The sequence below is a fragment of the Rutidosis leptorrhynchoides genome, chromosome 6 (genome assembly GCF_046630445.1).
Source record: "Rutidosis leptorrhynchoides isolate AG116_Rl617_1_P2 chromosome 6, CSIRO_AGI_Rlap_v1, whole genome shotgun sequence".
NCBI lineage: Eukaryota > Viridiplantae > Streptophyta > Magnoliopsida > Asterales > Asteraceae > Rutidosis > Rutidosis leptorrhynchoides.
In genome coordinates, this window is record NC_092338.1 from 340,207,111 (window position 1) to 340,219,948 (window position 12,838).

Consider the following 12,838-nt stretch of genomic DNA (forward strand, 5'->3'; position numbering starts at 1 on the left):
GCTAGCTGGTTCTTCTTAGTTGCTGGCTTGCCTTCAACTATCAAAAACTTTATTCATGAAAACATAACTACTTCAGTTTAAGGACTGAAGTAGGGTCACCCCTGAGCTTCTTGAACCAGCTCCAAAAACACTTAGATGATACGAAATAGATGGCAACACGACCATTGCTTGGCCTGATTCGGGTGTAACATCTTTTGAGCTCGAGCTGGCTGTGTTGCTGGTTACATTGCCCAGCTCACCCGCATCAGTATGTATCCTGAATTTTATACTGTGCAATTGTGCATCATTTTTCAGTTATCTATTTAATAATTGTTTTGTTGTTACTATATATATATATATATATATATATATATATATATATATATATATATATATATATATATAAAACAATGGCAGATAAACAATGGTGGCCGCTCGCTTTAGTTCGATATCTTGTTTTGTGTTTCTATTTGACATGGAGAGTTACACACCTGATTAATGATGTTGTATGGTTATGGTTCATGTATATCGTATGCGAGGTTGGTTTACGTTTTCTTGGATTCTTGAACAGATCCTAAAATTTTGTCCAATCAGTCCACCGATCTCCAACTTCTTCATGATAAGTTTGAGACATTTGAAAAAATCAAAAATCCGGAGGGTTATTCTGACCTTCCCGGTCTAGATTTCTTAGTTTCAACTGTTGATCCCTATAAAGTGAAACGGGCTACATGGATGGCCGACCAGAACTTGGGCTAACCCAAGCTCTGATCACACCAAAGCTGATCACACAAGTATCTTACATGAAGTGGCAGAACCAAAAATATTTTTCACCGGAGACAAAAAAAAATTTAAAGCGATCACATTCATTATAATTTTTTTTCTTCCATTCTTTCATGAAAATACAACATTTTCTATCATGGGTTTTTGAGTTGGGCGCAAAATCTGGAAGCTTTTGGGCAAAATATAGAGATTTTGAGGGCAAAATCATGTTTTAAGTCTTGAAATTTCAAATCAACTAACGGAAAAATTCAAAATTCAAAATTTTAACAATGAAAATTTCAAATCAACTGGGGGCAGGTGCCCGCCCCTGCCCCTATGTATTTTTGCCATTGCTTACATGTTATCTTAAAACCCCTCTAGCCAAGTATTAAGGCGGTCCTACTGCTGGCCACCTGGCAGTTAAGTACGGCCAACCTGCTGGTGTGCTTTCGGGTTGTCACGGAACCGTTTGATGCTACTATAGTTGCTAAAGCAGTTTCCTTGATTGTTCAAATGAAATATGTCACTAGGTGAACTTCAGTTGACCAGGTGAGCTGTAGGCCATACCAGTGATATGTCAAATATAATTTTTTAACTTAATTGAAAAAAAGCCTTGAATTATGAATTTCAGGTGCTGGGCATGTTAAGTAAACTAATCCGAACATGTGTGCTTTTTAAGGTGTGTTAGCGTGACGTATGTATTACTACATCCGTTTCAATTTAATTGTATCTGCGTAAATAACTAAAGATCGGAACACATTTAAGAAAACTGTAATCGTTACTACTTGCTTTATATTCAAATGGCAATTTTATTCTTAATTAATTAATTTAAGATTTCTCTTTCTTTTGCAATTTTTTTTTTTTTTTTTTGGGCAAAGCCATTATAATTTTATTAATAACTCCAAATATATACAAGAGGCATACAAGGAGCATGCTTTAAGGAAATATCCCTTGGAATGTAGGCGTTACAATATGGTAGAGCATAGGTTATGTGAGGTATGTTTAGTATAATCCGGTCCATTTGTGGGTTAAGGGCTTCGAGAGTTTCATGTGCTCTATATGTTGACAATCAGTAATAACATAATAGGTACGGGGTTTACAATGTTTAACATGATATCACAGGCGTATGATCCTGATGGAACCACCTTCTTCTTTAGCAATCACCACCGCCAATCGTTTTAATCTCTTCTATATCTAGTTTTTTAATATTTCTTCCTATCTATACCCGCTAATAAATTACATCTTTCTTAGTCAACCGTTATGCATTAACCTGCACCTTTTTTTTTTTTTTTTGACAGCGATTGAGATCACCCGAGGGGATTAAATCACCCGTTGCGATCATCTCCCGTTTCCACTATGCCGATGCAGCGATAATAACTCCGCCTCCATCGCTGCCCGGGAGGAAACCTTGAAACCGATCCAAGGGCACGGCCAAGTAAAACCCCATCCCCTTTACCCCCAAACGATATGGGAAATGTGCCATGGGTGGATACTTCATGGCAAAGATGAAATTGTGTTTTAATATGTATCCAACGGGGGTTGAACTCCTGACCTCTCCCAATGGAAGCATGCTATCAACCGCTGGACCACATCACAACTTCTAACCTTAGTCAACATTCACAGCCAAATAAACACCTTTTTCTTAGTCAACATATTCATTTGATGCATCTACCTTCTTCATGCATTATGATCGCAGTTCTCTCTTATTTTTTATTTTTTATTATTTTATTATTTTTATTATTTTTATTTTTGTGTTTTTTTTTTATTTCTATTGCAAATCCTGACTTTTAGACTTCATCCACTACATGTAGATCCGTAGAAAAAAAAGACATATTCTACCCACAGTTTATTTAGATCACCAATTCACCATAATCAATTCACGTTATCACCCATGGAAATTTGATTTTACCATTTTCATGGTGTCTCAATTTTATTTTTAATTTTATTTAATTTTATTTTTAAAAACTTTTTCCTACTTATTGGCCGGAGGTCCACTCGGAAGCAATCTCTCTATCCGTCGAATAAAGAGAGGGATGACTTTCTCTACTTTTGAGGGTGTTTTCACTCTGAGTGGAGAAATGACTTGTCTTTATTCTCGGATAGGAGAAGGATTGTCTACATCTCACCTCCCCCATACACCACTTATGTGGTATTGGATTTTGTTGTTGTTGTTGTTGTTCTTTCTCCTGTTAGTTCACAAATTCAAATCACCAATTTATTTCCTTTTAACTTCCTATCTTTTTTTTCTTCTTTCCTTATTCTCATCTTTTTATAAACCGTATCTCCTCTTTTTTAGTAGTTGTTTCCAATCACTTGATACAATAATAATCGGTGTGGGGCTAAGCCGCCTACCATGACTAGGTTCCAAACCTCGAAATAAAAAAGAGAATATATTTAAAAATTTATTTTGAAGCATTGAAGAGCATTGTTATTGTCGACAGAAGTTACATACCAAAGTGGTACTTGATCCGTAGCAAGCACGATGTAAAAGAAAAAAAACGCTGCGAAAAAGGAGAAGTCGTCAAGAAATATGCGACTCCACAAGCGAATATCATTCAATTTAATGCGAAAATAAAAAAAAAGTTTAGATTTTTATTTCCTTATTTCATTTTTAGTGTTTTCTTTAAGTCCGAACTTTAGCTATTTCACCGTTCGGACTGCGAGAGAGTGTTAGAGCATAGATTATGTGAGCACTGTTTAGTATAGTCCGGCACGTTTGTGAGTTAAGGGCTTTTAGGGTTTCATTTACTCTATATATTGACAATCAGTAATAACATAATAGGTACGGGGTTTACAATGTTTAACACAATAAACAAAAGAGAATTAGCTATAGACTATAGCCCCATACATTCGATCATATTACTACGCCTTGATCATTAAATCCGCCGATCCTTGATCTTCAAAGCAGTGCCTCTGATACAATTTCCAAACTTCAAATCTAGCCATGAGTGTTGAGCTCATTGATCCAATCCACAAGTGTGAAAATACCTTCAAACTCTCAATGATATTCTCATTTGGAATCAAAGTCCTACGAATCTGATCCTCATGAACCACTTTCTTCCGCCACTTCCAGATTAAAAATAACAAGATATATCTTGACGCAACCTGACTAGTCAAATTTGATTTCGTAGGAATTCTATCAAAAGATAGTCGTCAAATAAAAGTGTTTACTTTATTTGGGATCCAAGATAGCTAAGATGCCGAAGCCAGATCATGGTTCGAGCCCATAATCCGAGAGTCAAGTTGGCACGCGAGTTTTTTAAAGGTGAAACTCCATTGGAAGCTAATACATAGTCAAGAACAGCCGTGAAATTAATCAAATTTGCTTTCAATATTTATTAGTGAATATATGGTAGTAATATATTCACCATTATTTTTACTACATTCACCATAACTGTACATTAGCAGGTTGTACGGTACAACATTTTAATGCATAATTCATACTGAATCAGTAAAAATACCGGTGGATATATATAATTTGTGACAACTCGAAAAAATTTAGATTAATAAAATGGGTCGAGGCCCGAGAAGTATTAATTACTGTTTTAATTTTTTGTTTTTTAATTATCAAATAAATAAGTGACAGGTAGACATAGAATAGCAAACACGATTAATTAAGATCATGAAAATTCGAATCCAAGGTGACTTCAGTGACGAACTACGAAGACTGCTCATGTTGATGCAGTCACTACTGACGGCAGTTGCATCTATTACCAACCCTATAAATACTTACATACTTATGCAAACACTAAATACTACTCCGCAAATACTAACAACATCAACTAAAACCAATATCATGGCCAGTGAAATTGCCACCGTCTCACCATCTCAAACCACCCTATCTCAGCCACTCGAACTACATGATCGGGTTGCAATCGTTACTGGTGGCTCTCGTGGCATTGGCAAAGCGATATCTCTCCACCTTGCGTCCCGTGGCGCCAAGGTCGTTGTCAATTACACTTCAAATTCCACACAAGCGGATCTAGTTGTCTCAGAGATTAATGCCAAATACCAATACCAACAATCAGGAACAGAGCCAGGTATATTTCGTAGTAGTTGAGTTCCTTATAAGAGGTGTCAAGTTCGAATCTAGAGTAATCCTGAACAGGAAAAACCTTTTACTAGTAATTTTTATTTGTTTATTTGTAAAAAAAGTAATCTCTGTACTAAATACCATTAATTTAAATTAAACTTATCTCGAATATAAAAGTAACTCCGTTAATATATTGCAATCGTACAGGCCTTTCATTGTTTTGATGGATAGATCTTTGCACTATTTATGTATTTTCCGTTTTTCATATAATATAAAAAAAATAAGAGTAAAACTGAAAATTAACAAAGAAAAAAAAATTGAGAGATAATATTCTTGAGACAGAAGAAGTATTATCATTACTTCCCCTGTTCTTATTATTCATTCATATTTATATTTTGATTTTGAATTTGGATAAATTTGAAGAGACAACGAATTTTTAAAACTTTGATTGAGGGTAATGCAAGTTCATTTGCATTGTTTACTTTGCTTATAATTATATTACTAATTATAACCGATTACTAATAATAACCGATTATTTGTCTGAACAAACAAACAGGAAAGCGAGCTATTTCTGTGAAAGCAGACGTATCCGACCCGATCCAAGTGAAAGCTTTATTTAATGCTGCTGAATCCAGTTTCAACACACCAATATACGTGCTTGTAAATGCAGCAGGGGTAGCAGACGCCACCTACAGTTCAATCGCCAACTCAGCACTAGACGAATTCGATAGGATATTTTCAGTGAACACAAGAGGTGCATATTTATGTTGTAAGGAAGCAGCAAACCGATTAAAACAAGGTGGAGGAGGAAGGATTATTTGTCTAACGACGTCGTTAGTAGGGGCCTTGAAGCCGGGGTATGGGCCATATACAGCGTCTAAAGCGGCGGTTGAAGCTATGGTGAAGATTTTGGCTAAGGAGTTGAAGGGGACGAAGATTACTGCGAATTGTGTGGCTCCGGGGCCCATAGCGACGGAAATGTTCCTCGATGGTAAAACCGAGGAAATGGTGAATAAGGTGGTGGAGACGATTCCTTTGGGTCGATTGGGAAAACCCGAAGATGTTGCGCCTTTGGTCGGGTTCTTGGCTAGTGATGCTGGAGAGTGGGTTAATGGTCAGACTGTTCGAGTCAATGGTGGATTTGTGTAATAATTGGCTCATGTTTTTTTCTTCTATGTTTAAATTATTGAGTCGGGCCTGGTATGTCAACAGGGGTGATTGTAGCTTGTAAGTTATGAGTTCCTTAATTTATTGAGTCGGTTCAGGTATGTCAACATGGTGATTTTAGCTTAGACCTTGTTTAATGCATGTGTTCATCGAAGATTTTTATTAAGCACGCCGGCGACACGCCTCTAGTGCTGCGTGCTGGTGGGTAGTTGGGTTTGGTGTGCTGCCTCCAGGCACGGGAAAAGGAGTTCGCGTGTTGGGGTTTGTCGGGCTACGTGGCTTACTCAGTCACTCCCATTGCTTTGGATGATATACTCGACCACTAATTTGAGTCAAACAAATATTTCAAACAAATTTCAACTCATATAATTAATAAATATATAATAATTACTCCGTAATAATAATTAATAATAATAATAATTTATATAATTTCATCTATAAAATTCAATTCATTCAAACGCACATTTTATACAATCACATCTATCATTTCCCCCACTTTTCATTCTTCAATTATTTCTTAAAACACTCAATAATGGCAAATGCAAATCCGAAAGAATGGTCGTTCTATAGTAACATTTTAGTTGGCGTACCGACAACTCCCAGATCGTCATCTTCAACCCAATCACGACCTTCACTTGGTTTTGTCGCCTATACGCAAAGCGCGTTAGGTATGAGCCAACAAGAAATTCAACAACAAATCCAACATCTACAATACCTTCAACAACTACAACAAATTCAATAATCACTTGGATTAATACCACAACGACCTTTTCAAAAAACTCAAAACGCGTTCAACATAAGCCAACAACAAACTCAACAAGAAACCCAACAACAAACCGAAAAACAAACTGAACAAAAAGCCGGTGGTTCGAGAAGAAGAAGAAGTCATTAACGAAAAAGCAAAGAAAAACACGCGAACCGTGCAACAAAAAAGTGCGGATACCGCAGAAGAAGTTTGGTTGGCACAATGTTAGATTGATTCGTCCGAGTATCGATTACGAAAAACTCTTAATAACGATCATCATTATGGGCCACCGTAGCAAACAAGTTCAACGATAACAATAACGGTTGATTTCGCGGTGAAGATGAGTTATCGGGTAAATGTCGTTATGTGGACAAGGGATGTAACTCATGTAAGGGGTTTCAAGGATACTGGAGAAGAAAAATGCAATCCAATACGTAGTGGACAAAACGAACGACACTTTTATGAGGGTGCGGTAAAATAGTATTGTATGAATGAGGAGAAAACGTGGGCATTTAAAGAAGCTTGAGAATTTTTGAAAGAGAAACCGATGTGGCTTACGCCTACTCCAATTGGTGGAGCTATTATTGGTAGAGGTTTGCGCAATCAGGATGATGAAGACGCAATCCATACGATTGATATCAAGGACGATAGAGCTGATGCGCTTTTGGGAAATGATACGATTCCAAGGCCATGGGAAGGAATCGAGCAAGGAAAGAGGCTAAGAGTTCCGCATCTTCCGATGCGACGATAAACTCTTGTGGAACAAACTCATCACGATTTGAGGTGTTAGTTGGAGAAGTTGACACGTACAAGACAGATTTTCTACAAAAAAAAGCTTGTACAAATGGTGTTAGAACCTCAAAGTTGTATAGTGTTAAAGTGAATAATGCTTTAATAGAAGGTTCTATAGAGGAGGGCTATATATAGAACCTAAGTAGTCCTAAGTACATAGCTATTGCATTGTAGTGCGTTTAAGAAGTTGTGGAATACAATTTCGTCCGAATTACTCTATGTCTGAATTAGTTGCTTTCTGTCCGAATCTCATTCTTACCCTTGATTCTTCGTTATTCAATCATGATCTAACCTATCATTTGGTATCAAATCATCCAGGAAGTGATTCTCTATCACTAGATCGATCAAGATTTCGAAGATTCAAGTTCCAGATCACATTCGCTCATTTTGAATTAGATTCGCACGAGTCGAATCTGTATTTCTGACGTTCAGATTTGTTTATAAAGTTCAACGAAGGTGTAATATACTTGATAGAAAGTAATTCAATCAACATAACAGCTTCATTACAATAATTATGAAGATTCAAGAAAATTATTAGAGTTCGTGGCTAAAACTCTCACATTCGGCCAATTCAAGCTTGATTCTGTGTTTATTGAAGATAAGTGGATTCAGTGTTGCTCGTTTAGTGTCTACGCATCTTTTTGACGGATTATTTTTGTAACATCCCGCCTTTTTTCGTTAATTTATTTTAACGCCCGTCTTTTTTTTTTTTAGATAATATCTTTCGTTACCTAAATTCGTATCTTCCGTTGACTAGCATTTTAATATTTTCGTTATTTAATTATAACATCTCTCGTTTACTCTAGCATATTTAAAATAATTCGTTTGGTAAATTCACGCACCCGCTTTTAAACTCGAGGGACTTAAGTTGTCAAGTGGGCAAACTAGTTGACTAGGTCAACTAGTCAACCCACCTCCCCACCATTCATTTCATCTTCCACCTCCCACTCTTTTTCTCTCTAGTTTAAGAACACACACTTCCACCCAAATCATTCATTCATCATCTAAATCGGATCTAGCAAGCAAACATCAAAACAAATTACATATTCGTGATCCTCTCTTCATCCTCTTCAATTTGGTACCAATTTCATAGCTTGAGGTAAGATTTTCAAAATCTCTAATTTTCATAAATTAGACCTTTAAACTTAAAAGTGTGTTAATTAGTGTCTATGGCTCGAGTCTAGCATGAATATGTGATTTATTTGCTCGATCTTGTTATTTTTCATGAACTAGCATGAACTTGAAATGGGTGTGCTTAATCTTGAGTTTTGGATGATTAAATGTTGTTATTATGTTAAAGTTCATGTATTAAATGTGTTGCTAGCATCATTAGCTTCGTTTTGGTATGTAGGTTGACTTGAAAAAACTCCATTTACAAAATTGTTGAATTCATGATTTTTGGTTAGGGTCCAGTAACCTTGAATATGAATTTTGATGCATTGAATGCTATAAAATGTTATTAGTAAGTGTTTAGTTGCAATGTATGTTTAATTACCTTCGAAACGGCATATCGTATGTGTAAATTGGATTCCCGAATCACCATTTGCATTTTTGAGCTTGAAACGTTAAATAATGATCATTCGGCGAGAATTCAGTTATTGTAAATTATGTTTTTGTTTAATGAAATGTGTTTAGTTGTATTCCTCATTAAATTACCTTTCCAACGATATAAGATACGTGTTTTGAATGTTTACGGTTCATAAGTTACGTTTGTTTGAAGTTTGGTTCGAGTTTACACATGAAACAGCCCAGACTTCTGACCAAGTGTTAAGCCGTGGCGCGCTCCTCTAGACACGGCGCGGCTTAAAGCATGAAAATGGGGCTGTCCAAAATTATCAATTTTCGTTTAATTCTAACTATGCTACGCAACTCCGATTGACATGAAACTTGTTCTAACATGCTCATATATGATTATGAAACTTAGAAAAATTGTTCGTGACCCGACCCGAACACGTTGACTTTTTCGTTGACTTTGACTTGGACTAAAGTTGACTTTTAGTCAAACTTAACCAAATACTTATGCAATCGTTCTAACCTTCTTTTATACTTACATCTTGCATGAAACTTGACAACGTGATTCACATGCTACATAATCGAGTCATAACGAGCCATAGGACTAATTGAACAACTTTGACCGATATCGTATTTTACCGGTATTGATACAACCTACTTGTTTAGGTCAAGACTAAACAACTTTCATTCACACGTTTACTTTGTGAAGTACCTTTATACTCGTGCACTCGAGGTGAGATCATAGTCCCATCTTTTCAACAACTTTTATACTTTTAAATCATGGGATGAGAAAAATATACGTATCATACTTTTATGCTTTGAACACAAGTACGAAAAAAAAAATTCCGCGTGTGAGTTACAACAAAAAGCCTCAATTCAATTATCATTAGTTACACTTGCAGGGTGTAAGCGTGAACTTATGTTATGTGATCACATGGGCTTGACGAGCCCTCATTCGGACGGTTCGCTACCGTTAGCGGATGAAATATATTTTCGAGCATAGTGTATGTTCTAACACTACGTAACAGGGTACAAAACAGTTAAGTTTAATAATTGGGTGCTCGCGAACATACTTTTGGAATGCAAACGATTTGGATAATCAACTATACAAAATCTTGTGGTTCAAAAACAACGTTTACAAATACACCTATGATTTCACCAACGTTTTTCGTTGACAGTTTTCTATATGTTTCTCAGTTTCATACTTGGGTACTTGATACATGCTTCCGCACACTTTGATTACTTGCTTGGGGTCAAGCATACATGCATACGCTAGTGATAGCACCTTTGGATTTAAACTTAAAGCATACATACTTACGCTATTTATAGCAACCGTGATTTTAAACTAATTATGTCGCAAGTTATTTTATTTATACTTTATAACTTTTGTAAACTTACACTTGTTGTCGAACCGTTTGGTAAACTAAACTTTGTAAGTATTGTACGTTTCAAATGAATGCGACATAATTTTGGTCAAACGCGTCTCATATAGGGACTGTGACCAAGTAACGGGACCTAAGTTAACGACACCGTCAATGGCAATTTTGGCGGGTCGTTACAAATTTCATCAATTGAACGTAAGTTGATAATGTAATCAACATTTGAAGCTTAATTATCGGTGCGAATCTGCTTCAACTGGTAAATTCAACTAAGAAGTTGTTGTTTGAGGTTTGTAATTGATTCAATGACATTCTCTCAAGTGATACAGTTGACATTCGCATGAAGATTCTGACAACAGTTTTGCACGATTGTTTTTCACTTGTTACTAATTTGTTTCCTTTTGCAGAAAGGTGACTGAATCTCACAACAAGCGTTAATAATCTGAATCTCAGTGTTTGTGATTCAATTTGAATCATAACTGTGAGAATCTCACATTTTCTGAATCTGACAAACTGAGAGAATCTCAGTTTATCCTTACACTGTACAAATCAGTATTTTGGTGTTTCATTGTACGATTCTTACACTGTATGAATCTGTGTGCGAATCTTCTGATACTTAACAGAGATACTGTTTGAATCTAACAACATCTGAATCTCTGTACAAATCTGACAGTAAAACCTTTTTTCTGTGATCTGATATTTCTCTTGAATCTTGTTACTGTACGAATCTGCCTTGACAACTGAAGTGTCCGAATATGTCAAGATGACTACTCAAGATGCTTTGATTATTGGATCCGATTCCAAACATCCCATTCTTTTTGAAGGACAATATTACCAATGGTTACAGCGTATCACTCAACACACTGATTACAAGGATGAGAAGGCAAAGTAAATTTGGACTTCATTAAATGAAGGACCAATTGTTGAATTACACCCGAAAACTGGGAAGGTGAAGTCTTAGTTTGAATGGAAGACTTATGCTTTGAGATTAAGAGCTTAAAAACATAATAGATCTACTTAAGAAAGCCAACACACATAAGCATGCTTCTTCGAATGCACATACAAAGCAAATAGATCGTAAGAATGTGAAACTTGTTTCTACTTGTGTTGATGGGATTGATAAAAAGGTTAATGGTGCAACTAAATCTTGTGATTCTAAACCCATTACGATTCTTAAAAATTAATTACGATCTCAAATGGAGAAAACTTTTTCAAATAATTCATCTTCAAAGAAATTTATTGTTAAGAAGATTTATCATCCTGATGGTTCTCATTCAATTAAGAAAATTCCCACGATCTTAATGTCAAATCATAAAAGGGAAAGTCTTTTAACGAACATAGTGAAGTCTTCAAAACAGACGAGTCCAAAACCTGATTTGAGTGAGTATGATAACATAAAATGTAAAGTCAAAATGGATATTTTGAAGAATCAATCATCTCACAAGTCAAACAAAAAAATTTGGACGTTTAACTAACAAAGGTGTTTTTCGTGTCACAGGTTTTAATCCAAACTTGAAATACAAGTCTCAATGGGTACCTAAGTTGTGCTTAGAGCCAGTAGCAAAAGTTACCAAGAAACTTGCTAGTCGACCTAGGAAACCATCTCATGTGTTTCATTTTACGTCTATGAACAAGACATCTTCTTAGAATAATCTGTGTGTTAAGACTTTTAATTGATCTGTAAAACTTGAGATTTCTTATGCCAATGATTCATGTAATGTGATTTTGAATGATGATTTGAAATCTAAGTTGAATGATGCATTACGTGTGACATTTTTATGCGATCCAAAGTTTTCTGGTGTTACTAACCATAGAGGACCCAAACAACTTTGGGTACCTAAACTCTAGGAACATTAACGTTTACAAAGTTTATATGTTTGTGTGTGGTATATCAACTTCGGTTGTTCACGACACATGACGGGCGATAAATACTTGTTGGTGAATTTTGTCGAGAAATTCCTCAGAACGGTTACTTTTGGAAACAATGAAATTGCGGCGATTACGAGTTATGGAGATTTTGTGAAGAATGGTATCATGATCAAACGGGTCTCATACGTTGAAGGTCTGGGTTGTAGCTTGTTTAGTGTAAACCAATTTTGTGATAGAGATCTCAAAGTCACATTTGAACATCTTCAATGTGCGGTGCAATCCATAGACGGACAGGATCTCTTAGTTGGTAGATGTAGTGCTTCACTCTACACTATTTACCTAGATGATGCATCAACCAATGGTAATTTGTGTTTGGTTGCAAAATCTATAAAAGAAAATTCATAGTTATGGCATCATCAGATGTCACACCTGAATTACAAGGGAATACCTAGTTTTCACTACAATAAACATCATGTGTGTCCATCATGTGCCATTGGTAAGCTTATTCGAACTTCACATCCATCTAAGCAAATCCCCAGTACTACATCTCTGTAACTTTTGCATATGGACTTGTGTTGACCCATGAGAGTTTCTAGCCTTGGT

At 35.9% G+C, this 12,838-nt stretch overlaps 1 protein-coding gene across 1 annotated transcript; it reads left to right on the forward strand.

The window, feature by feature from the left end:
• The first annotated feature begins 4,514 nt into the window (after positions 1–4,514).
• On the forward strand, positions 4,515–6,030 carry LOC139853164 (NADPH-dependent aldehyde reductase-like protein, chloroplastic). The gene is made up of 2 exons (XM_071842545.1): positions 4,515–4,778; positions 5,328–6,030. The coding sequence occupies exons 1-2, from the start codon at positions 4,535–4,537 to the stop codon at positions 5,918–5,920; spliced, it is 837 nt and encodes a 278-aa protein (XP_071698646.1). The 5' UTR covers positions 4,515–4,534; the 3' UTR covers positions 5,921–6,030.
• The last annotated feature ends 6,808 nt before the right edge of the window (positions 6,031–12,838 follow it).

Bases quoted from the DNA above. Each gene is read 5' to 3' on its own strand.
- LOC139853164 (XM_071842545.1), top strand. From the start codon at position 4,535: ATGGCCAGTGAAATTGCCACCGTCTCACCATCTCAAACCACCCTATCT. The intron at 4,779-5,327 runs GTATATTTCGTA...ACAAACAAACAG, and splicing joins ACAATCAGGAACAGAGCCAG to GAAAGCGAGCTATTTCTGTG.